At 52.7% G+C, this 26,233-nt stretch overlaps 2 protein-coding genes across 8 annotated transcripts in view; one reads left to right on the forward strand and one right to left on the reverse strand.

Annotated features, from left to right (window-relative positions):
* LOC128335414 (diacylglycerol kinase delta-like) overlaps nt 1-4,521 on the forward strand; it is a 56,259-nt gene extending 51,738 nt beyond the window's left edge. For all 6 annotated transcript variants that reach the window (XM_053273602.1, XM_053273606.1, XM_053273601.1 and 3 more), the window contains one exon: nt 332-4,521. In XM_053273602.1, coding sequence (XP_053129577.1) covers nt 332-421 — 90 coding nt within the window. In that variant the 3' untranslated portion in view covers nt 422-4,521. The remainder of the gene's footprint in view (nt 1-331) is intronic.
* A 504-nt stretch (nt 4,522-5,025) lies between these two features.
* CCNB3 (cyclin B3) lies at nt 5,026-18,841 on the reverse strand. Of its 2 annotated transcripts, none has more exons than XM_053273365.1 (12): nt 18,709-18,841; nt 17,558-17,676; nt 16,641-16,724; nt 15,998-16,116; nt 13,788-13,896; nt 11,985-12,083; nt 10,890-10,982; nt 10,009-10,146; nt 7,249-7,404; nt 6,238-6,387; nt 5,890-6,020; nt 5,026-5,279 (listed from the first exon to the last, which is right to left on the reverse strand). In XM_053273365.1, exons 1-12 carry the CDS (start codon nt 18,764-18,766, stop codon nt 5,210-5,212), a joined length of 1,326 nt encoding a protein of 441 aa, XP_053129340.1. In that variant the 5' UTR covers nt 18,767-18,841; the 3' UTR covers nt 5,026-5,209. The 2 variants fall into 2 exon arrangements, with proteins under 2 accessions (XP_053129340.1, XP_053129341.1); XM_053273366.1 differs by lacking the exon at nt 18,709-18,841 and adding an exon at nt 17,802-17,930.
* Nucleotides 18,842-26,233: the final 7,392 nt, after the last annotated feature.

The raw sequence follows: 26,233 nt of genomic DNA on the forward strand, positions 1-26,233 counted from the left end.
GCTGTTCACTACGCAAGCACTCCTAGAAACTGCGGATGGTCAGTGCCCTCTTAGAAGGGGGAAATCCTCTTCTTTCACACCAGGCAGAATGCCTCTTCTGTGAGCATGCCTCCTGTAATATATACCTGCCCCATCTAAGAAACAAAGGAAGAATGTTTTTCCCCTTCAGAACTGTTGTTTTGGTCATAACTGCAAGGGTATGGAGATGGAGGGCATTGGGAAGGGTCCGTAGGGTGGCCATAAGGCCAGAGCTGCCCATGGTGGGTGTTTGGATTTGCTCTCTGCTATTGTCCTCCTGACCAAAGTGCTCCTCTCCTCTTCTCCCCGGAAGGATCTTGGGATATCAAAAGTGGGCCATGTGAAGAGGATTCTCCAGGGAATTAAGGACACCACAAACCAGCTCCAGAGAAGTTCCTTTTGACCAAGAGGGAAATAGAGCTGCGCCCTGGAAGCTCTTCGCCTCAGCTGCTGCTTTCCTGGACCATCAGCAGTCTTGGGCTGTGCAACTTGTTCTGTCTGATTCGACTGCAAAGTGTGGCCTTGAGCCAGAGCGCCTGGGATCCTCGCGCAAGGACCATTCCCCTCCCCTTCCCCTGCCTGCATCTCATGCAAAGAGTTTACATTTCCATGTTTGCCAAAGATTGTGGCTTGGCTGGTTTTTGGTCTCCCCTCCCCTCTCTCTCTCCTGCCCACCCCAAAACCTCCCCTTCTGTCTCCCTGTGGCCGTTCTTGTGGTTTTGGCCCATGTGCTTCAATGGCTTTGCTCAAAGCAGTTTATCTCCATTCATCCCCTTGAGGCCTGGGAGGGCCCAGCAGTGGAATCTGCTGTGCCCCCCTCTCGTGGCTCCTGTGATGCGGTTGTCTTCTGGGCCTGGCTCCGCTGCAGGCCAAGGGGCTATTACCAAGAGGGAGAGGACGTTGACTAGTGGAACTGGGTGGGAGTAGTTCAGCAGGGAGGAGCGGAAGTTCGTAGAAACCTTTAGCCCACAGCCAAGCTCAGATTCTCAGCTTGTTGATTAATCGACAAGCCTGAAAGTCTGTAGTCTGACCAGCCCCCGTGTAAGGTGTAAGAAAGAAACTTGGAGAGACTCCTGTGGCTTTAACAGCTGCATGTTAGGCCAAAATGCCAATTTCCCTAGTATCGCATTTCTGCCTATCAAACAGTTGTTTGAAGGTACAATAATTTGGGAGGGGTGCATTACTGGGAGAAAATGGGAGCTGATGGCAGCCCCCTCTTTCTCCTCTGGAGCTGGCTTCAGTTTTTATCCCTCACCATGATAGGTATAGCCTCGGCCCAGGAGTGGCTTGTCCCAAAGAGGCACAGCTGCCTCTGCTTCCTGGAGCTGTTTGCTCCTCTCTCCCATCCTGCTCCAGTATTAATGAGTGATTTGCTGCCTGCAGGCCAGCTTGCAGGTTAATGCTGGAGTGGGAGAGAGAGAGGAGCAAATGGCTCCAGCAAGCAGAAGTGGCGGTGCCTCCTTCGGCGGCACCCCCCACCCCACCCCATTCTGCCCCTCTTTTGTGTCTATTGCTTTGGCTGGGCACAAAGTGGGTGAGCAGCAAGGTCTCTTGCACTTTATTTTGTATGTAGAAGAGTGTTCAGATCGGGTTAGCCACAAGTGGTGGCAGAGAGGTGCGTACACTGGTTTAGCCACAGAGGTTTGGATTATCGGAAAGAGGTAAAGGGTCACTTTCTATTAGGCCAATTTTGAACCAGTATAAACATATGCACACTTTAGAAATCCACCCTTCCCTCGGCCAAGTGTCCGGTGACTCGGCTGTCTAGCTCTTCATTAAGTAGTGAATTTAATTACAGGAAGCTGAGCTCCTGTGAGGCCCTCTGGGTTCCTCTTAAGCGGAGCGACAGCAAAGTACACACCTTTCATGGCAGGGTTCTCAACCTTGAGCCCCAGCTCATGTTGAATTACGACTCCCACCAGCCGTGGCCACAGACTGGGGGTGATGGGAGTTGTAGTCCAACGTCTAGGGATCCAGGCTTGAAAACCCCAACTTTAAAGGGTGGGTCTCTGTCCTCTCCCAGAAAGCACTACCCTGGCCCCAAAGTGGTTTATCCCGCCCCCCTCTGCTTGTGCTAAATGGCCCCCTGCCTTCAGCCCTGTCCTGGGAAAATGGGCGGGGAAGGGGGAGCCTTTTGCGCTGTGCAAGAACCCACTAGCCGCTCCTGCCGAAGGCTTGGGAGACACCCTCTGCACGAGGCAACCCAGCCCTTTCCCTCCTCTTAGCGTTGAGCTTACTGAGAATGTAAATAGTTTGGAGAGTAAGAGAAGCTATTTAAAGATTTAATATATAAATATATGTATAAATATAAAGCTTAATTTATTTTTCACCTGTGTTGCGCAATTGCACTTTGAAATCCACCCACGTGGGCAACCTGCCCACCCCCACCCCACCCCCCAGCTGCCTTGCCCGGCCTGGCTCCGGGCTGCAGGGAAGAGCGCGGCCACCGTGGGATTCCCCGTAGCAGGCCTGGGTTGAGCCTCCAGCCCCTCCTGGCTTGCCTTTCCCTCCAGCTGTTGTTGCTTGCCTGCCCCCCCAAGCTTGATGTATGGGGAACCATCGCCTGCGTCACCACCCAGTCACGGCTGCACGAGAGGGGCTCAGGACCACGGCGTGACCAGCGCAGCCATTTGGGGGTGCGGAAAAGGAGGCGGATGCCAGCGCCTGGACTGCTGCTGCTGCAGCAACCGCAGCTTGTCCCCAGTGGCCCTGCAACCCCTGCCTGTCTCGGACATCCCCACGCCTGCTTGCTGGTCCTTGTGGGCCTGGCCCCACCACCAGCTGCAAAAAACGCCCGGAGGAGCCTGTCCTGGAAGAGAGGAGACGCTCCCATCGGGAAGCAAGACGCGTCCTTTGTGCCTGTGCGGGGCCAGCCCCCTCCCAGCTTGCGTTTGAAGCCCGAGAGCGAGACGGGGGGAAGAGGCAGGGGCCGGAAGTGGGCATTGGCCTCTGTGCTTTGCCAGCGTCGCATCCCCAAAGACCCGGCGCCTGTCGCAGCGGAATCCGCTGATTGAAACCGTCATGGACTGGAAGCCGGCCAGTCGGAGCCAAGACGCCCTTGGGGCAGAGGGGACGATGGGGTCACCCTTGCTGTATCGTCCATGCTGTTTGGGAGGTGGGCGCCCTAATTGTCTCCATGTGCTCGTGAGTGATTTCTATTGTGAATATGAGTACAAGGGAAACCTCTGGGAGTGGGGAAAGGGTGAATGTGGGTACAGACAGCTCCTTTTCTCACGATCCTGTGAGAGGGCTTGAGGGCAGGTTGCAGAAGCTTGCCGCAGATGATCCTGCGGCCACCGCGGCCCACAGATCACACCTCCAGATGTTCGGCGCGGGGGCCAGGAGGTGTCATCCCAGCCCCTGGAAATCCCACAAGGCGCTGCGTGAGTGTGTGGTGCTTTGTGGGGGATCCCCCTGGTGCAAATGGACCCCGGAGCTGTTTAGGGCACAAGTGCACCCTTAACCTCAGCTCACGAGGGTTTGCCACTGGCCGTTCTTACACACAGCCTAACCCAGGTTAGACTGCGCCTGAGAACAGCGTCCTGGTCTTGCCTGGCCTCCATACAAGGGACTGCTGGCCTCCCCGGCTCATGAAAGAGCCCCTCCCCGCAAGGCGGCCAGGACCTTCCCCTGGTTCAGCTCATGCTCTGCCCCAGAGGACAATCCAGTCGCAGCGCTGGTGCCTGGGGATGGAGTGCCCCTAAAATCCTGCCCCGTGTTTGCTTCAGCTATCCCAAGCAGTCCTCTCCTTTATGGGAAGGAGGCACAGAAGCATGCTGCTAGCCCTCATGAAGGTGAAGAGCCACTGGTAACCTCCAGGGCCATTCCTCGGAGGGCAGCTTCTACTGCCTCTCCCTGGGTCCCTCCACTCTGTCTTAACTGCTTTGACTCTCCAGGAGCCCAACGAGACCCAGCTTGATGAGGGCAAGCAAGGACGAGGCACTGAGGTCCTAATCAATGCACTGAGCGGCAGATGCAAGACGTAGGGCAGGAGCCCAGGGGCCTACAACTTCCCTTTTAAGAGCTCTGGGGGCTGGGCTGGTTTCTGATTCCATATTCAGCTTCCATATTCGGGCCCCATGTTTAGCCTAGCCGGGACCCTGAGGCAGACAGAGTTTCAGGGACCCTCTTGCAGCCGAGGAAGGCACAGCTGCCCTCTCTGTGCCCACCTCCAGAGCTGCAAGGCAGGAAGGCCCCCCTCTTGCTGCCTCTCCCTGGATGGCCACGAGTCAGAAGCCCAGGAAACCGCCTGTGGGGCAAGAGCGGGGGTGGGGGGGGGGGAAGATGGTACTCCTACCAGTACAGAAGAGGTGGGGGTGGGAGAGTGAGGGAAGGAGACGGAGAGCCATTGAACTGACAGGGTGGGTAGTTGTGACCCTGGAAGTCATGGAGGGATGCCAGCTTCTCCCCCGGAAACTCTGCCAGAAGAAACATGTGTTTTTAAAATCCAGAAATCAGACATGGTTACAAAATAAAACCTCCAAGTGGATTTGATTTTTGTGAGTGGGTGTGTCTGCTGCCTCTTCTGTGTGTGAGCCCCACCACCCCCTTGTGGGATTGGGTCCCAGCAGGGAGCCCCGCTCAAGAGCAACTGCAACAGAAGGCAAAGACCGGCCTTTGGCTAAGGTAAAGCCCCAGTCTGTGGGGGGGTAGGGGGAAGCCGGAGGAAGGGACAGGCTTTGGTAACAGGGAGCTGGGGGCAAGAATGGCAAGCCAGAACATTGCTGAAGCGGCTGCCTGTTGAGTCCGACCCTCGGCCCATCTAGTTCAGGACTGTCTGCACTGTCCAGCAGCAGCTCGCTAGGTTTCAGAGAGGGGCTTTTAGCAGCCCTGCCTGGAGATGTTAGCCGGGGACCCTGAGCCTTCTGCATGCAAAGCAGGGTCCTCCCCTGGTGCTGTAGCCCCTCCTCGAAAGCTGCCTGCTGAGAGAAGGCTCTGAAGCAAGCTCCCAGTGGGGGCACCCGCCGACTGCACCCACTTAAGGTTGCTGTGACAAAAAGGCAGAAGTATTTTAAAGCGTTTTATTCAAACATGTCCTTTTATTTTTCCCCACAACACTACATTTGCATTTAATTTTTTCCCACATCCCTCCCCCCTTTTTAAAAAAAATGAAAGTATGTACAAGCCTTGTGGGCTCTCATCTATTTACAGGCAATTTACACTCCGGCTGCTCCACCCTGCATGGCCAGCATTAGCTCTGCAAAGCTTCCTCCAGCTTCAGCATGTCCATGGGCTCCATCTTGGCCACCTCAAAGAAGACCCTGCAAAGCGGGAGGGGTGGGGAGAGAGAGACTGTAGTTAGGCAGCTGCAGGAGAGGGACTTGGACAGGTGAGGGCAGAAAGCGACAGCTTGGAGGATGCCCCCACAAGGCCAAAGCAAAACCCTTCACTGGATCAAATATGGGTTTATGCTGGAAACATCATGGAGCTCAGCAAGGTCTTAAAAGGCAAATGTGAGGGCAGATCCGGCTCGATTCCATGCTGGGACTCTCGGCCACATGCACAACGGGTGTCCCCCCAATACCTCAAGGTTGCTCCATCAGGCCCCAGAACCAATTCTGGTTTTAGGTTTGGGGAGAAGCAACACCTCCTGATCTCCGCTCTAGGCTTGTTGCTTTTTCAAAAGGCAACTCCAGTGTCTTAAACTAGCCCATTCACTACTTCCCCAATTAGAGAGAATTGCTGGGTTTTAGAAAAGCGGAATGTGGAAGTGATAAGAATCGAAAGATTTAAAAAGGCCTGTTGCAAATGACGCACTTGCCACTTGAAGGCTGCAAGCTTTAAAGAGGAAGGCGTACGTTTGTGCAACATGCCCAAGCTTTACAGATTGACGCGGCCAGGGTGGAGAAGGAGACAGGCAGGATTCCTCACCGGTGGGAGTATTTGCTGCGCACAGCCTTGAGCCGGTCATCTTGCCCGTAGGTCAGGAGGAAGTTGAGCCTCTTCACCAGAGACGGGAGGTCCTGGGCTTTGTAGCCGCTGTAGTATTCGAGGGTGGGGGTCTGCAAGGAAGCAGGGAGGCGAGTTGTCTCCTTGCCCACCCTGGAAGTGGAGGTCAGGGGTTCCCAGCAACCCCCTTCTGGGGCCCTTGGGACTGCCTTCCAGAGGGGCCCTGCTCCCGCTGCCGAGTGGAGCTGGGGCCTCGTCCGCTCCAGCGGCCGGAGCCTGAGCGGGTCTGCCCTGCCCCAAGTGGCTCGAAGGCCAAGAGGAGAACCTCACCCAGCCTTGGAGGCTCTTCATCTTGAGGGCCAGGAGGAGGCAGCTGGCGGCCAGGCGGGAGGCGCTCTCCTGAACAAAGTCGTACTCTTGCAGGGTCAGCTCACAGATGAAGCGGGCCAGGGTCAGGGTCTCCATGGTGGCGTGGGCACACTGCAGCAGGGGAGCAGGGTCAGGGAGGCCTCCTCAGGAGGGCCCCCAAGGTGGCGGCAGCAGCAGAGGCACACCCATCATGCCTAGGGCCACTTTGCAATCATGGCCTTTAGACCAGAAAGCCACCCTCCCACCCACTCTGGGCTCTGCAGCCAGACATCTAGCAGCGAATGCCCCCAGCCCTCGGGCAAGCAGGACACCCAGCCCCAGACACAGCTCCTCCCCAGAGGTCTCCTTTCCACTGCCAGCGTTGAGACAGGAAGGAACAGCAGGAATCCTTCCGGAGCACTCAGAGGGCCCCACAGCTCCATGCCATCTCCCAGTGCAAATGGCGAGTGACAGAAGACCTGCTTCTCTCCTAAGCTGTCTGCCTGTGTGCTGGGAAAGCGAGGGGATTGGTGGTGGCCACAGATAATTGCTGGCGAGAGCCTCCTCTGGCACAGCCAGGCAATGACTTGATTAGCAAGCCAGAGGCGGCCAGTTTGAATCCTCGCTGGTATCTTTCCCAGACTATGGGAGACACCTATATCAGGCAGCAGCAATAGAGGAAGATGCTGAAAGGCATCATCTCATACTGCGCGGGAGGAGGCCATGGTCAACCCCTCCTGTATTCTACCAAAGACAACCACAGGACTCTGTGGGTGCCAGGAGTCGACACCGACCCGATGGCACACTTTACTAGTGAACCAAGCCTAAACGCGTGGATCCCTGCCCGCAGCCGCGGCCCTCCTAGGAAGCATCTGCCAGGTGCAGATGGCAAACCTGGAACAAGAGACAGGGGACACCCACACGCTCCTGCTCCAAGAGCCTCCACACACCTGGCCCCAGAGCAGTGAGGGAGCGGCCACTGCAGCTGCCCACCTTGGCAAACCGCCGGAGGAAGCGGTAGGCGACGGGGATGTTGATATCAAAGTCAAGCGTCTGCAAGATGCTGATTTCCATGGAGAGGAGCTCGTCTCTCTTGTACGCGTCGTCACAGATGTACAGGATGTCATCCACGCAGGGCGAGCAGCGCTCCTGTGCAGGAAGGCGGGAGGAGAGAGGTCAAAGGAGCTGCATTCCTGGCTCTGCAGGTAGGTGGTGGGGCCCGAACATGGAGCCCCTTTGCACCAGTGGCTGATCGGAGAAGGCTCCCAGTCAGTGGCCCTGTCCAAGGGATTCCCAGATGTTGACTACAGGCGCCTATGGCCATTGCAGCTGGGGACTATGGGAGTTGTGGCACAGCGGGGAAATGGCTTGACTAACAAGCAGAAGGTTGCCGGTTCGAATCCCCGCTGGTGTGTTACCCAGAATATGGGAAACTACTATATCGGTCAGCAGCGATATAGGAAGATGCTGAAAGGCATCATCTCATACTGTACGGGAAGAGGCAATGGCAAACCCTTCCTGTACTGTACCAGGAACAACCACTGTGGGTGCCAGGAGTGGAAATCGACTTAACGGCACCTACTTCACAGGGTTGTTGTGAAATAGAAACTCAAGTATGTAGTACACTGCTCTGGGCTCCTTGGAGGAAGAGCGGGATATAAATGTAAAAATAAATAAATAAATAAATAAATAAAATAATAATAATAATAATAAATAGTTATCAACACCTTGGAATCCTTGTGACTCCTGACTTACTCCAAGAACCTGCCCCCTACCCCCACCAGTCACTTTGAGGCAGGATGATGGTCTGCCCTTGTGAGAAGACACTGACTCGGGCTCTGCAGTCATGCAGTCTGGGGGCGCACACACAAGTTATGGGGGAATCCCGGGGGCCATCCATTGAAGCTAAATGCTGGGCGATTCAGGACAGACAGAAGGAAGTGCTTCTTTACACAACATGGAGTTAAATTATGGAAGTCACCTCTGCCCGATGTGGTGATGGTCACCAATCTAGAGGGTTTTAAAAGGGGTTTAGTCCAATTTATGGAGAACAGGGCTATCAAAGAGACTAGCTGACTGAGCAAAGAGGCACCTTTTAAAGTGGCTATTCTCTTCTATTTAGCAGAGGGAAAGCAACTGGCCTTATCCTACTCCAGCACAGCATCCCTCCGGTGGCTGTTGCTGGGGTCTACCTTATGTTTCTTTTTAGGCTGCGAGCCCTTTGTGGACAGGGAAACACCTTTATTTTTCCAGTGTAAACCATTTGGAGAACATTTGTTGAAAAGTGGTATATAAATGTTTGCTGTGGGATCAGAGGGGGCATGCACCTGAACACCAGGTGGCTGGGAACACCAATGGGAGAGGGGCGGCTTCTCTACACACCACCCCCCACCTGCTTGTGGGCTTCTCTGCGAGGCGGGATGCTGGATGGGATAGGCCTTGGCCTATATCCAGCTGGGCTCTTCTTATGTTCTTCTAAGAAGAACCACAGTTCTGAGATGCAATATAGCTGATATTATGGGCAGAATCCTGGAAAACTGAACATAGGAAGCTGCCATATAGGTTGACTCAGCCTTCCATCCTTCCGAGGTCGGTAAAATGAGTACCCAGAATGTTGGGGGCAATATGCTAATCATTGTAAACCGCTTAGAGAGCTCCGGCTATAGAGCGGTATATAAATGTAAGTGCTATTGCTATATACCAAGTCAGACCCTTGGTGCTTCTAGCTCTGTATTGTCTACCCATACTGGCAGCAGCTTCGCCAAGGTTGAAGGCAGGAATCTCTCTCAGCCCTATCTTGGAGATGCTTCCAGGGAGGGAACTTGGAACCTTCTGCTCTTCCCAGAGCGGCTCCATCCCCTGAGGGGAATCTCTTCCAGGGCTCACACATGTAGTCTCCCATTCAAATGCAACCCAGGGCAGACCCTGCTTAGCAAAGGGGACAATTCATGCTCGCTACCACAAGACCAGCTCTCCTCATTGTTGTGGGGCGGCCGGGGGGAGAAAGCGAGAAAGAAGCTGGATGTTTGGAGATCAGAAGGGGTGCAAGTGTGGGGTGTCCTGCAATATGGGAGAGGCAGAGATGAGCTCCTCCTCCATGATGCCTCCAAGAAGTCCCTTCCCTAGAATAAGACCACTGACGACCAGCTCATTCGGCACAGTTCACTTGGGTTTCGCAGCCCACAAGGCAGCAGCACCCCTGGGGTGGGTGGGAAGAAATTAGAGCCCCAGATTTCCTAAATTTCCCAGCATAAGGCAGTAGGGATGTTTTTATTTATTTATTTATTTAATAAATAATGTGCACGGAACCGCGGAGCTGTGGTCCGGCACTGGGGTGGGGGTTCCTTTAAGGGCAGGGGGAGGGTGTACTTACCCCTCCCGCCGCTTTCCCCCCGCCAGCACGCATATTTTAGTAAGCATTTGGGGCGGCAGGGTACCTCCCTGCTGCCCTTTCCCCTGGTCGTCAGCAAGAGGCTTCAGAAAGCCTTTTGCGCACGCGCGTGAAGCGGAGATATGCTTACTAAAATACGCGTGCTGGCGGGGGGAAAGCGGTAAGTACACCCCCCCACACACACCCTTAAAGGAACCCCCACCCTGGCGTTGAACCGCCCCATCTCTGGACCGGTCCAGAGGCCTTTCGAATGGCGTCCAGACGGGTCTGTGCACATCGCTACAAGGCAGCAGCCTCGGCTTCGAGCCCCTCCGGTTCTGCGCGCTGCACAGCCCCTGGACCCCACCTCCGACGGGGCTCACCTCGAACTTGGAGGCGATGAGGATGGCCGTGGAGCCAATCAGTTGCAGCTTGTCCCGCATGGTGGCCACTTTCACCAGGTAGTGGTCCATCAGCTTGACCGCCAAGTAGAGCGTCTCGTGGGTGAGCTCAAAGTTCTCCTGCAAGAAGCAAAGCCAGGCCGGCGGCCCGCTGAAGCCCACCACGTCTCTTCTGCGGCTTTCCCCCAGCCTCGCTGCCTGGGATCTAACCTGGGACCTCCTGTGTTTCTTTCCCCTCAAGCAATCTCACCCTTCCTTCCAGGGACTCAGGGTGGTGCACACAGAAGATGTTACCCCCGCCCACCCACCTTCATCCTCACAACCAGCCCCGTGAGGTAGGACAGACTGAGAAACAACCACCTGCCCAGGCCGTGGCCCAAGCAGGGATTCAGACCCAGGTCTCCCGAGTCCAGGGCCAACGTTCCAACGACTGCATCCCACCGGAAGCAACGGTGGCTACCAGGATTTGAACGCTTGGCTTTCCATTCCACCGTGCAGAATTTTAGAGCGCAGGTGTCCCCAGACAGAGACTTGTGGACAAGGCCATTAAGTGCACGAGAGCCTGGCAGCCGAGAAGAAGCGGAGATGTACGGAGACATGGAGACTCCTTGCCTTGGCCAGCTCTCTGTCCGGGTAGCCAGTCACAGAGCTTGGAGGGAAGACAGACTCACCCCTGGAAGGAGAAAGCCCACCCCATGGAGAGACCCTTCCCTTCCATCATCACCAGCCCCGACAGCTAAGGAATAGTGTCTTCTTCCTCAGTCAAGGGAGGAATATCCACCCACCCTGCCCCAAGCAGGGCATTCCGGGCTGGGTCATGAGGCACCCTCCCCACTCCGCTGCTAGTGCAATGGATCCCCTACCTGCACTTCCACCATCCAGTCCACCAGGATGGCCCGCATGTCCCTGGTGATGTCCGGCTGATTCTCCATGTAGTCTGGGAGCAAGAATTTCTCCTGGGAAGGATGAAGCAGAAGACAGAGGCCCAAGAATTATGATTACATTTATATCCCGCTCTTCCTCCAAGGAGCCCAGAGCGGTGTACTACATACCTGAGTTTCTTCTCACCACAACCCTGTGAATTAGGTTAGGCTGAGAGAGAAGTGACTGGCCCAGAGTCACCCAGCAACTCTCATGGCTGAATGGGGATTTGAACTCGGGTCTCCCCGGTCCTAGTCCAACACTCTAACCACTACACCACGCTGGCTCCACAGAATGCAGCAAAGCACCCTCCACAACAGCCTCAAAGTCCCTCCAGAGGGAAGAGCTGCTCCCTGAGAGCACAGGGCCTGCAGGAGGAGAGCTGGTCTTGTGGGAGCAAGCATGACTTGTCCCCTTAGCTAAGCAGGGTCTGCCCTGGTTGCATATGAATGGAAGACTTGATGTGTGAGCACTGTAAGATATTCCCCTTAGGATGGAGCCACTCTGGGGAAGAGCAGAAGGCTTCAAGTTCCCTCCCCGGCAGCACCTCCAAGATAAGGCTGAGAGAGACTCCTGCCTGCAACCTCGGAGAAGCCACTGCCAGCCTGTGTAGACAATACTGAGCTAGATGGACCCATGGTCTGACTCAGTATATGGCAGCATCCTGTGTTCCTGTGCTTCAAGACCCCTCCATGCAATCTGCATGGACCGGGGCACAGAGTTCGGGAAACTGCCACCATCTCTGCCACTTGCTCTGGGAAGCCAGACAAGCCCTGTGCAGACGGGACCCCGGGGTTCAGCGGAACATGGGGAGAGGGGGAGGAAGGGGTCATGTCCCCCCCTCGCTCTCTGCAAGCCTACTGTACTTTGGAAAACTGTTGGATATATTCCAGATCACAGAATTTAGCCTTCTGGGCTCAGAATATTTGACTTGAGTTCTCCTAGCTTTGGCCAGCTTTCCCTCCCACCTTCTGGTCTTCCAAGGCCTGGGCAAAGGGAACCCCCCACCCCCAAGCCTGCCCCCACCTCCAAGTTACCTCACGTTCTCGCATGTAGGTGAAGATATCCTTGGCGTATTCCGCATTGGCGTAAGGATCGCTCAGCTGGCCCTGGTCTATGTCTTCCACTGGAACTACCTAAAGGTGGGGGGATTTTATTTTAAAGGAAGAATTATTTCATTTATTCAGTTTTTATTTATTCAGTTTAGATACTGCCTTTCCTAAAGTGGCTCAGGGCGGTTTACATTAAAAAATGTATATACATAACAATTAAAATAAAATAAAAATGTGAACCAGATTAAAATTAGAACTAGAGATTTTAACTCTAGAACTAGATCTTGGACTTCATCTCCTGAAGGCCTCCAAGGAAAATAATCCCCATATATCCTTGGGGAATGCACTCCACAACCCAGGGGCAATGACTGAGAAAGCCCAATCCTAGGTTATCCACCAGATGAACCCTTTGAAGACGGACCCCTCCTGATTATTTTAATGAGCGGTGGAGATCTTGCAGAGAAAGGCAGTCTCAGGTAACCCAACCTAAGCCATTCATAGCTTTAAAAGGTAATAACCAGCACGTCGTACTGTGCCCAGAAACATATCGGCAGCTAGTGCAACTGTTTAAGAACAGGCATAATGTGGTCTCTCTGGGATACCCCAGAGACCTATTTGGCTGCCACATTTTGAACTAACTGAAGTTTCCAAACTACGTACAAAGGCAGCCCTTCATAAAGAGCATTGCAGCAGTCTAACCTAGAGATTACCAGCTGGTGTACCACTGTTTTCAGATAATTCTCTTCAAGGAACAGGCAGAGTTGCTGAATCAATCACAGCTGTTAAAAAGCGCTCCAGGCCACAACCTCAACCTGAGACACCAAGGTGAGACCCAGGTTCAAGCAAACTCCCAAACTATGAACCTGCTCTTTCTGGAGGAGTGTAACCTCATCAAGAACAGGAACAAGGTTATCCCACCTTGCAGATTATGACCCCCAACAATGAGCACCTCCATCTTGCTTAGATTCAGCTTCAGTTTATTATCCCTCATCCATCCCATTACTGCCTGTAGGCAGGCATTTAAAGGGCCAATGCCCTTTCCCGATATTGACGACAAGGAAAAAGTGATTTAGGTCTGAGATCTACCAGAGACCATAGGAGCGGAACTATTGTAAAACAGAGCCTTCTATCCCCAAATCCCTCAGGCGATCCAGAAGGATACCATGTTTGATGGCATTGAAAACCACCGAGAGATCCAGAAGTACCAGCAGAGACCCACTCCCGCTGTCAATTCCCTGGCGAAGGTCATCTATCAGACAGACCAAGGCTGTCGCAACCACATAGCCCGCCCTAAAGCCAGTTTGAAATAGGTCTACATCAGGGCTGCTCAACTTCGGCCCTCCTGCAGATGTTTATTTTGATGTTATTTTGGTGTTTTGACACCAGAAGGATGACTTAGGCACTCAAGCAGAAGCAGCTCTGGGAGACTCCAAAGGAGTGAAGGGCACAACTGGACTCTTCCAGCCACGATACAAGGATCAGATGCTAGAGGCCCACAGGCAGGCCTTCTGCCGAGTTCGGCCCTTGGTTCATCTAGCTCAGCATTGTCCGCTCTGACTGGCAGCATCTCTCCAAGCTTCCAGTCTTTCCCAGCCCTCCCTGGAGATGCTGTCAGGAAGGGCCTGAACCTACCAACAAGCTGTGGCCCCTTTCCAGCAGCACACTCAGCCCCTCCATAGATATTGCCAGATGACCTATGTCCCGCCTCCATCCAGGATGAAGCCCTCCCAAGATTTCCCCTGTAACCTCCCATCCCAAGCCCCCACGGCGGCCTTTCAGTCCCAGCACCTTTTGACGCACAGGCACCAACAAAGGATCCTCCTCCTCGACCAGGCTTTCCTTGGCAACATGATCAGACTTGGCGGGCTCATCCTCCGAGGGGATTTTGCTCAGGGACCTGGAAAGAAAGAAGACAGGCCTCGCTTAGCGATGCAACTGGTTCAAGAGTTCCCAAGCTCAGGCCTCCGGAAGTAGCTGGGCTTCAGCTCTCATCATCGCCAGCCTACAGATGGCTGAGAAAGGCATCTGCCTGACGCTGAAACCGTGGAGAGCCAGTGTGGTGTAGTGGTTAGAGTGCTGGACTAGGACCGGGGAGACCCGAGTTCAAATCCCCATTCAGCCATGAGAGTTGCTGGGTGACTCTGGGCCAGTCACTTCTCTCTTAGCCTAACCTACTTCACAGGGTTGTGGTGAGGAGTAACTTCAGTATGTAGTACACCGGTCTGGGCTCCTTGGAGGAAGAGTGGGATAGAAAATGTAAATTATTTTACATTTTTATTATTTTTACATTTTATATCCCGCTCTTCCTCCAAGGAGCCCAGAGCGGTGTGCTACATACTTAGGTTTCTCCTAACAACAATTATTATTAAATAATAAACAATAAGGTTTTAAAAGCTTTGAAAAGTTTTAAAAACTCAAAAGCTACAATGACATTTTATCGATGTCAGAGGAATGGAAATGAGAATGGGTAGGAATTATTATTTCTCTGTGTAAGCCACCCTGAGCCATTTTTGGAATGGCGGTATAGAAATCGAACAAACAAACAAACATCCTGCAAAGATTACTCTCTCCATGGAGAGAGGACCACTATTTGTTCAATACTTCCCTCGGTGCAAAAAGTGACTGCAATTTCCCCCAAATTGTTGGGGAGTCAGGATAAAGAGGTAACACAGAGTAAGCTGCAAGCGCAACCATGCTATCACCTGCTTTCCATTGCCGAAAGTCACCATGACCATTGAGATGGAACTGATAGCCAAAACTAGCACAGCGCCTGCTTGTTTAGGAACGTAAAAGCAGCCCTGACCTATCTAGTCCAGCATCCCACATCCCAGTGATCCATCAGATGCCTCTGGGAAGCCCATAAACTAGGGATGTGCACAAACCGTCTGTACACTCCCTGGAGTGGCGCATGGGGGTGCTTTCAAGTGAACAGGTAAAGCGCTCATTACCTGCTTGCCCCTCCCCATCGCTTTCCTCCGAAATGTGTTCAGTTCTGAAGGAGACATATGGGGCTGCAGCATTCCTTCCTGCAGCACCGATCGGCGTCCAAGGCATGCCGACCATTTGCATGCTGACCATGCACATGGATGGCACGCACATGCCCTGGCCATGTCCGTGTCGATGCCTATTGAGGCTGCAGGAGGGAACGCTGCAACCCCGTACATCTCTTTCAAAACTGAGCACCGGGGGGGTGTGTGTGTGTGGAAGCGACAAGTAAGGAGTGCCTTACCTGTTCGCTTAAAAGGCACACACACACCCGCCACCTGCCTCGAATGCCAGTGTTCGAGCAGGTTCAGTGCTCCAGAAAGGGGACTGCCAAACACGTTCATGCACAGCCCTACCACAAGCAGGAGACAAAGTCCCACTCCTGCCACTGCTCCCCTGCAAGTGGTCTTCAGAGGTAGACCTCCTTCCTCGCCAGTCAGCACAAGGGGAGAGCTGGTCTTGTGGTAGCAAGCATGACTTGTTCCCTTAGCTAAGCAGGGTCCACCCTGGTTGCATATGAATGGGAGACTAGAAGTGTGAGCACTGTCAGATCTTCCCCTCGGGATGGAGCCGCCCTGGGAAGAGCAGAAGGTTCCAAGTTCCCTCCCTGGCAGCATCTCCAAGATAGGGCTGAGAGAGATGCCTGCCTACAACCTTGGAGAAGCCGCTGCCAGTACGTGTAGATGATACTGATCTGGATGGACAAATGGTTTGACTCAGTATATGGCAGCTTCCTATGTTTGCCAGGACAGCTTTAGACCAACAGCTTTTTGGATCAGCGGACTCATCAGTGAACAGAGCTTTTCTGCTTCCTCCCTTAGAGCCAGCAAGCCAAGAAGCCCAATTGGGGCATGTAAATTCTCCCTTTCGCCGGCACCCAAAAAGCTTAAGGTCGCTGGTCCGTTCCCAAGGGGCCACGCGCCACCAGCTGCAGACAACCTCCCTCTCTTGCACTAGTGCCGTAGGAGTCCATTCGGGCTTTCACAACCATAAGGCAGGTGCTGGTGCCTCACTTTTTCAGGTTGATCTCATTGTTCTTGGCCACAACCAGCACAGCCGACGCCTTTGATGCCTTCCTCGAAGTCGCTTTTGCTGCCTCCTTCTTTCCCGTTATCTGCCGAGCCTTGTGAGCCTGAGAGAGCAAGTGAGAGAGGCTGCAGTCAGCAGACACCTACTCAGAAACAGGAGGGAATCCAGGGGTTTGGGCCAATTCCTTTCTTTTTTAAAGGAATCTGTCCCTTTGTTGTGTGCATGTTTTATGCTCTCCATATGTCCACAGGCCTGCTCAACTTTGGCCCCCCAGCCATTTTTAGACTACAACTCCCATAATCCCCAGCTACAATGGCCAATAGCCATGGATTATGTGAGTTGTAGGCCAACATACGTTGAGCAGGCCCGATCTATAAGATCTTTATTAATTGAGAACCTGCAAATTATTTTATTTTACTTTGTAGTTCTATTTTATGATTATGCATGGATTTTGTTAGTATATTTTTTTAGGTTCATGCTTCAACGAGGTTGATGACGTTTGCCCTTCAGAACCAAAGAAGTCAGATGGACCCACAGCCAGAAGAACATTTAGAACATGGGCAGTTTGAGACCTCCCCTCCTGCCCGCCCACCCACCTCACAAACAGGATGAAGAGCTCCTACTTACGTTGGTGATGTCCCCAAAGGCAGAGCGCTTTTTGGGTGCCCCCTGGGGCGAGGAAGGGGACCGCTTGGCCTGGGCGCTCTCCTCCTAGGACGAAAGAGACCAGTTAGCACAGCACTCCCACTGGGAGGGGGCCTGCCCATGCCTTTGCCCAAACCCAGAGGCTGCTCCCTAGAGAACAGGGAGGCCACGTGACTCTGCAAAGCAGATCCAACCACATCCGAGAAGTCCTGGAGGGTCGAACGCTAGGAGAGCCTTTTCTCTCAGCCCCCTGCCCCCTCCCCAGTGGCCAGCTAGAACCTTCCAAAGAGCCCACAAGCCGGGCATGAGAACAGTAGCCTTGGCCTGCTGTTGCCCCTCCTCTCAGCAATTGGCACTCAGTAGCATACTGCTTTGGAACATGGAGGTTCCACGTAACTATCACACCTAAGAAGAGTCCTGCTGGATCAGGCCAATGGTAGTCCAGCATCAGCTTTCTACAGTGGCTAACCAGATGCCCCCAGAGAGACCACAAGCAGGGCCTGAAGGCAGGATCCTTCCCTGCTACTTGTCCTCAGCTTGTGCTGTCAGAGGTACACTCCATTTAGCCATCCTGGCCAATAGCCAGCCATAGACTGCTGCTTCTCCACGAATGTGCTCAGTCCCCCCTTCAAACCATGGGCCAGAAGGTTTCCATCGGCCACCAGAAGCGACCCAGGAGGGCAGGTCTGCTCCATGTCGCCGGCCTGAAGCTGCTTCGGGAGACTTTGTGGCAGCCACTCACGGGCTCAGGCAGGCAGCCAGCCCAGAACTGCAGCCCACCTCGGCCAAGAGATTTCCAGGGTGGGAGAGCAGCATTCTTAGCAGGCGCCAGTTCTGTCATGTGGCATTTGTGTACATTGGGATGGGGAAGAGGGGAGCCCAGAGCAGCCACTGCTCACCTTCTTGGCGTGGGCATTCTCCACAGCTACTGCTCGGCCCAGCCCGGGCTGCTTGCTTGCTGCACTCTTGACGTTGCGAGGAGCAGGCATCCTTCTGGCTTCAGTCTTGCCAAGCAAAGCTGGATTCAGAGAAGGAGAGACCACCAAGATTATCCCCTTGGAGGGCCAGCAGGCCCCACCCTGGTCCCCAGGAGAGATCTGGGACGACAAACACCCTCGCCCTGGAGGTTTCCTGCCAGCTCACCTTTGTTAAATGGGTTTAGGTGTGACTAGGAGGGCAGGCGGAGGGGGTGGATGTGGGGGAAAGGCAGCTGAGGCACCCCCAGGCCACACAGAGCCCCTGGAGGGGCAAGGGGGCCATTTTTGAAGGGGTGGGCAAAAACAAAGCTCCACTTGTGGAATTTCAGCTTGGCACAACACTGGTCAAGAAGCCCTGCCAGGGGAAGGATGCTGGCAACCGCAGATGGATGCAGAGAAGAAGCCCTGAGCTGCAAGAATGGGATCTAGCAGGGTGGAACCAGCAGGAGCTGCAGCAGAGAACATGCAGCCGAGGTTCCCTGCTGGGTCAGACCTGGAAGGCCCATGGAGGCCAGTGCCCTGTATCCCACAGTAGCCAACCAGATACTCCCCAGCAGCTAACTGGTATCCAGGGTTAGAATCAGGATCAAGGTTGGAGTGAACCCTGGAGAGAAAGTGAAGATGGGCCACTGCTCCCCCACCTGACTTCTTCCTTGGGGAGACGCCAGGGGGAGAGAAAAGAGCGAGCAGCCCCCCCTCCCCCCGGGACATCTCTCCCCCCTCCCCGCCCCGTTCGATTTTAGCTATGCCCCTGGGTGGACTTCCTCTGCACGTTTGTGGATTACTGTACAGCTAAGAACCTTGGATAGACCCACCGCATCTGACCTAGAGCAGGAGCCAGAGGGCTGGGGAGGGCGTGAGAGGGTGAACTGAAGTGGGGTGCGGGGCGGGGGCTTTCCCGTGGGAACAAGGGGGGAGTCGCGGGGCCCAGCAGCCCCCCAGGGCAGTGGGGTTGTCCACTCCGGCAGTGCTTAGATTCCCAGCCCGCCCGCCCCATCGAGTGATTCCCATCTAACGGGTAGTTTTTCGGTCTTTCCAGGAGAGCGGGTGGGGGCTGGTAGTCCGAAACTCACCGAGGCAGCTGAGCTTCCTGCGTTGAGCTTCCCAGCGAGAATTTGAAAATTGCAACATTGGCAGGCTACGGCCATCGATTGGCTCCGCGGCAGCCAATCCCAGGGCCGCAAGAATGCGGTTGCTAAGGGTGGGGCCTCATGACGTTATAAAACCGGCACCCTCAGCCAATAGAGAGAGGGCGACTGCTACTCAGCCTGAGGGGGCAGGGCCACATGGGGAGGGCCGGGGACCCTGATCATGAATGACAGCGGGCCCTGGCCTTGTTGTTCCCATAGGGCAAGCGCCGCCTATCGGACGGAACTGGGAAGGACGCTTTGCTCGCTTTTGTTATTTGAAGTCCCCGGGATTTACTCCGGCTTATTCTCCAAGTGACTTTTGCATGCAGGTCTGGAGATGTTTGTTGATTAATAAGTGGCGCAGCGGGGAAATGCTTGACTAAAAAGCAGAAGGTTGCCGGTTCGAATCCCCGCTGGTTAAACCGGGCAGCGGCTAGATAGAAAGATGCTGAAAGGCATCATCTCAGACTGCGCGGGAGGAGGCAATGGTCAACCTCTCCTGTATGCTACCAAAGAAAAACCACAAGGCTCTGTGGTCGCCAGGAGTCGAAACCGACTTGACGGCACACTTTACCTATAATGCAGCATGAGACAGGACATCTTCAGGAGGAGGAGCTTCAGTCTCTCGAGTAGACAACCAGTAAAGTGTTCCGGATCGCAGCCTCGGTGTGGCCATCCTAGGCGAGGACAGGGTCACTTGTTTTGTGCAGGAACTGGCTCCGCCTGCGGGAATGTGGCTGCAGCACAGAGCGCGGCGGAGGGACACCCCCTGGAAGGAAAGACAGGCTTTTTCCCCTTTTCCTTGTTTTCTTTTTTGGTGCAAATAAAGGCGCTTTGTGGGGAGACCCGAGTCCTCTTCTCTGCGACGGCAAGCCTGGCAGGAGCACCTCTGAAGGGGCTACAGCAGCAGCTCAGGTCAAATGCAGCGCATCACCTGCGCCTGACACAGCGTCCTCCTGGGCAACTCCAGCCTTTGGAACACGGGTTGCCCTGCTCCACCTGCCAAAGCAGCACCTAATTGACTTTGGGCTTCCTTTCCACCAGGGTGCACCGGGGCCCGTGGTTCAGGCCGAAGAAGAAATCCCTTTGGGGTGAAGTTGCCCAACTGTGCAAATCCCTCTGGTTCCTGGCAGCCTGATTGAGTCTGTTTCTTCCGTCCCCAACCCCGTTAAGGAGAACCGCACTGCCTGCAGGCTGGCCATTCATCAGGTAGAACTGCCGCTCTACCTAATGAATGGCCAGCCTGCAGGCAACGTGGCTCTCATAAATGTAGGAGCAGGGCAGGATGGAAGAAACAGGGGCAATTGGGTGGCCGGGAAGCAGTGACAGCTGTGCCTGGTTTGGCCGCACACACACAGACAGACACCCCCCCCCAACTCGTTACAATGAACCGCTAGCAACTGTGCTGTTACATTGCCTATATTGGGGTTCCCAACCCAGAAGTGTACCCCATCTGTTGCAAGCCTTCAGCTCAGGTACCTCATAGAGATTTTGAGTGTGTGTGCAACACACAAACTTAAATGTTACAGTTATGAAACAAACTATTCCAGTCACTGGCTCATGTCCAGACTAAGTTGGATGCCAGCGTGGGGTAGTGGTTAGTGTGTTTGACTGGGGAGACCTGAGTTCAAATCCCCATTCAGCCATGACACTCACTGGATGACTCTGGGCCAGTCACTTCTCTTGCAGCCTAACCTACCTCACAGGGTTGTTGTGAAGAGAAACATGACCATGTACCTCTGGGCTCCTTGGAGGAAGAGCGGGATATATATGTAAAAAATAAATAAGTTACTAATCAGTCAAGGTTAAAAAAAAGTGTGCTTTCAAGTCGGTGTTGACTCCTGGCGCCCACAGAGCCCTGCAGTTTAATACAGGAAGGGTTGACCATTGCCTCCTCCCGCGCAGTGTGAGATGATGCCTTTCAGCATCTTCTTATATCACTGCTGCCCAATATAGATGTTTCCCATAGTCTGGGGAACACATCAGCAGGGATTCGAACCGGCAACCTCTGGCTTACTACTCAAGCAACTTCCCCGCTGCGCCCTTAGGCGAGTGTTCTTCCTGAAATACACTTTTTGAACTTACTCTCATTTGACATGAACATGTCCCAGTAATTTAAATGACTGCTTATGAGCAGGGTGAGCACCCCCTGGGAGCCCTTCAAGGACCCCAGAGGCACTAGTGGACCCAGTTGGGAACCCCTATTATATTATACACAATATAATAGAGAGACAATCTGGTCTTGTGTGGTAACAAGCATGCATGGTTGTCCTCTTGCTGAGCAGGGTCTGCCTTGGTTTGCATTTGGATGGGAGTGCTGTAAGATGTCCCCCTTATTTGGGATGGGGGCCGTAGCTCAATGGTAGAGCAAGGTTCCAAGTCCCCTCCCTGGCGGCATCTCCAAGATAGGGTTGAGAGAGATTCCTGCCTGCAATCTTGGAGAAGCCGCTGCCAGTCAGGGTAGACAATACTGAGCGAGATGGACCAAGGCTCTGACTCAGCAGAAGGCAGCTTCCTATGTTCCTAATTAGGTTTGTTTTATTATTTACTTGTTTGTTTGCAATTTTGCATTGTATAAACTACAAGGCGACAACAAACAGAAATAAAAGCAAGAGCTCTACTCCTGCCTACAAGCTACAGAGAATATGCTATCCAAACTAAGGCACAAGACAGACCAGACTCTCATGTATTTTTTATTGGACATATTCTGTAGCAAAGGTTTATATTACTATTCCAACCCATTACAAATTGCTTCCTTTATTATCATTCCTTTCAGCTGTAAACCATCCTTTCTTATCGTGGTTCTGGGCAAAAATTTCATTTCACAGAGCTAGACTTTGTGTTTTCTTCCTTGGTTTGCTTGACTGGAATGTGTCGTGTTAGGTCACAATGACTTTTTATCCATCTTATTTATTACTTCGATTTAGAGTCGGCTTCCTGCAGACAGAGGGGAGATTGTCCTCTGCTTGCAGTTCTCTCCTGTCCATCATGCAAAAATTCTGCATTAGGGTCACTGGTCCCTTCTGCCAGTCAGTTATCTTGTTCTGCAAACAGGGATCACCAAAGATTTCCATTAATTAAGAGAGCTGAGATCAAAGGAATGCAATTCTTTCATTGCATGCCATGCTTATAAAGGCATAGATAATACTGTTTCTTTTGCAATGGGTGTGATGAAATGGGGGGGGTGGTTTACTCTATGCTTTCCTGGGATCTGCCTTCAATAGAGAGATTGCTCTGATCTCCATTCTAAGAGCACGCCGCTCCTTCGAGGTAGGCTGCCACCAGTTGAAGACTGATCTAAAGCCACTGACCAGGCGTAGGCATGGCTTCAACAACTTAGAACTGTCTGGCTTGGGACTTACAGGCATTGTACAGCAGAGTCCACACAACCCAGCTCTAGACAGCAATATATTATTCAGAAAACCCGAACCCCTGCTAACTGGGCAAAGAGGCACTTTTTTCACATGGCGATTCTCTTCATTTAGCAGGGGGAGAATAACTGGCCCTATCCACCCCCATCTATCTTATGTTTCTTTTTAGATAGTGAGCCCTTTGGGGACAGGGTTCCATCTTATTTGTTTGTTGTTTTTCTGTGTAAACCGCTATACAGTTTATAGCTGTATAGCCCTTTTTGGAAGGGCAGTATAAAAATCGGATTAATAAATCATCATCATCATCATCATCATCATCATCAAAACAACTCAGCAGTAGCAAATGACCTTACCGAGGTCAGAGCCAGTTAAATCAGACTGAAGCCACTTCTAAGTATATGAACTTTATTGAGAAACAAGGGCTGAACACAGACTAAGGGACTGCGGAAATTCAGGAAAACTGGAAGTAAAGAAAGGCATACAGGAATTCAAAATAAAACGCACACAAAAACAACTAACTCACTAGCATGGAGTTTTACCTTAGTCTAGCAGTAGGCGGGTCCTTGACTGAGAAAACGTTCATCTCTACAGCTTCTCCCCTGGAACAACCTTTAACAGATAGAAGATGGTGAACTATGGCCAAGCCACACACACACACACACACACACACACACACACACACACCCGTTTTTATAGCCCCTACAGAGGGGGTCAAGGCAACTTCGGGTCTCACACCCGTCCATAGTGCAAATACTATTCTATTGACCTCCACTCCGGGTGATGAGATGCAGCGTGTCCTATCTCCTGTGTTAGATAAGATCAGGGAATTGGTGAAGGGTGGGTCTGTTAGATGTTGTGAACAGGATGCCTTTGCTTCAAGGTTATTTATTTTACATTTTATATCCCGCTCTTCCTCCAAGGAGCCCAGAGCGGTATACTACATACTTAAGTTTCTCCTCACAACAACCCTGTGAAGTAGGTTAGGCTGAGAGAGAAGTGACTGGCCCAGAGTCACCCAGCAAGTCTCATGGCTGAATGGGGATTTGAACTCGGGTCTCCCCGGTCCCTGTCCCTGGGACCAGACTGGTCAGGGGGCCCACAAGGCCCCCACCGGTGCCTGACTACCCCATTGCCAGCTTGCTAGGCGCCTGAATGGAAGTTTGTGCTTCCTCACAAAGGGTCAAATCTTAAATTCTATGGAGTCGACGGATGAAAAACTTCATACCTTCGAAACTGTAGGTCCTCTGAACCCATGTGGGTTCAGAGGAGAAAAATCCACAGTCCAAAAAATTAGGCAAGGTATTTCTTTAATCAGGAGCAACCAAAGTCAAAAAGCATCAGCTAGCAGGCTTTTGAATTCTGCAGAACTGTTCATCAGGCTAATGGTAAGCAAAAGGATGGCGGAGGTGGGTGGGTGGGTGGGATGTGGAGGCACTTCTATTGCTTTTAATTCTTGCTGTGGGCTCTTGGAGGGGGGTTGCAAAAAAGATCAAAGAAGATCAAAATCTCTTTCTGCTCTCCGAGCAGGATGATGGCTTGGATAGAAGAGAACAGTGGTTAAGTTTGAAAAAGTGATGAAGTTTCGACATAAATAAATAGATGTCAAAACTGCTACTTGGAAACATAGGAAACTGCCATATACTGAGTCAGACCATTGGTCTGTCTAGCTCAGTATTGTCTTCACAGACTGCCAGCGGCTTCTCCAAGGTTGCAGGCAGGAATCTCGGACGTAACCCCCCCCCCATTACCTGATGTGCCTTGTAATCCCCCACCCACAAGTTACAGTACTACCTGCATATACCTCATAACCTTGTAGGTTTCCAAATCCTTGTTTGTAAATCTTTGTAGATATATCATGTACAAACAACCACTTTGTATATAATTGTGCTTTGGCAATGTACTGTATGCTTTGGTAGTTTGTTGGTTCAATAAAAAAAATCTTGTCCTATTTAAAAAAAAATAAAAATCTTGTCCTATCTTGGAGATGCTGCCAGGGAGGGAACCAGAAACCTTCTGCTCTTCCCCAGAGTGGCTCCATCCTAAGGGGAATGTCTCCCAGTGCTCACACATCAAGTCTCCCATTCATATGCAACCAGGGCGGACCCTGCTTAGCTAAGGGGACAAGTAATGCCTGCTACCACAAGACCAGTTCTCACTGATCTTTGTGGATCAAGATTGCACTCTTCAGGCACTTACACACCGGGCAGGAATGGTGGGAAGACTCCTGCCGCTTCCCTCTCCCACGGCTGCTTGTGTACATGCAGATCGCTTGTACAGTGGCCTCTGTGTAATGATTGAGTTTTCAGTTTGGCTGAGGGCCGTGAAGGCTGCACATTTTAAATTCTAACCTGAATGTACTTGATGTGCGCACTCCCGCATACCAGATGCTTAGGCGAGCAACCGTGGTGGAGGACTCCTGCCTTCGTGCCCCACTTGTGGGCTTCCTGAAGTATCTGGTGGGCCACTATGGAAGAATCAGGAGTAGAGGTACTCCTGATCATTGTGGTCATTATGGAGCCTGGACCTAAAGGCCTTTGGAGGCCCCCCCCCGCCCTGCAAATTAAACATCATCATGCTCTGCTGGGCGACCACACCACCCAGGACAGATTAAAGAGGATTTTGGGGGGCCCAGGGGCTGTGGCAGCCCTGGACTTCAGCCCCCAAGTCCAGGGGTAAGAGCACCTCTGATCAGGAGGCTGGACTGAGTGGACCACACATTTGGCCCGAGCCAGCAGGGAAATCTCAGGTCCTCTTATTACATGACAGTCCCCTGGACAGTAGCCAGGGGACTGAACCTCCATGTCCAACCGCAGTCAACCTCAGAGTGCCCACAGCTGGGTACCAAACACTGAGGAGGTATACTGGTGTAGTCGTTAGAGTGCTGGACTAGGAGCGGGGTGACCCGAGTTCAAATCCCCACTCAGCCATGAAACTAGCTGGGTGACTCTGGGCCAGTCACTTCTCTCTCAGCCTAGCCTACTTCACAGGGTTGCTGTGAAAGAGAAACTTAAGTATGTAGTACACCGCTCTGGGCTCCTTGGAGGAAGAGCGGGATATAAATGTAATATTAATAATAATAATTAATTAATAATAATATTGCCTTCATGCCCTGCTGTGAGCTTCCCATTGGGGTAGCTGGCAGCCGACTGCGTGAAGAAGCAGGTGCTGGACACGTAGGGCCAGTCTGGGGCTAATCCCGCATGGCTCTTCCTATGTGTACCTATCAGGGCCATAGCCAAGTTGGGCAGGGCCCTGGGACAGGAAGTGAAGATGGACACCCCCCCACCCCCCCTTCTTCTTCTTCAAAGAGGCATGAAGGGAAGGGAAGTTCTCAGCCAGCCATTGGGGCCAGGGACACTTGTCGCCTCTCCCCTACTCCCCCACCCCGTCCCGGTTCAATTGTAGCCACAGTATGCCCTGGGTACCTGTAAACAAAGATTTTTTATGCCATGTGCGCAACTGCGTCATGACCAGACTGTTGCAAAGGGCAGCCTTCGTGCATCAAGAATAGCTGTGCACAGATATGAGTCATCAGGAAGAGGAAAAACTCCAGGGTGATGACTGTTGTGTCTGCAGATGCCTCTTGTCTTTGGGCCCCCTACAGTCAAAAAGGGCTGGGGTTGGGGATTATGAACCTGGAGGAGGGGAAGTCCTGGTGCTGGATCTGCAAGGAAAGGGCAGGGCGTGGGATTTTTTTATAACTGGGGGCCAGCTAGGCAGAAAGTGCAGGAAACGAAACTGCCATCATATACGTTAGTCAGACCAAAGAGCATTTTTAGGTATATTTGTGTCCTTCCTCCAAGGAGCTTAAAGGTAAAGTAAAGTGTGCCGTCAAGTCAGTGTCAGCTCCTGGCAACCACAGAGCCCTGTGGTTGTCTTTGGTAGAATACAGGAGGGGTTTGCCGTTGCCTCCTCCTGCGCAGTATGAGATAATGCCTTGGAGCATCTTCCTATATAGCTGTTGCCCGATATAGGAGTTTCCCATTGTCTGGGAAACATACCAGCAGGGATTCGAACTGGCAGCCTCAACCTTGGCAGTCAAGCCATTTCCTCACTGAACCATTAGGTGGCTTCCAAGAAGCTTAAGGTGGTGTGTA

Source organism: Hemicordylus capensis, chromosome 11, assembly GCF_027244095.1.
Source record: "Hemicordylus capensis ecotype Gifberg chromosome 11, rHemCap1.1.pri, whole genome shotgun sequence".
Lineage (NCBI taxonomy): Eukaryota > Metazoa > Chordata > Lepidosauria > Squamata > Cordylidae > Hemicordylus > Hemicordylus capensis.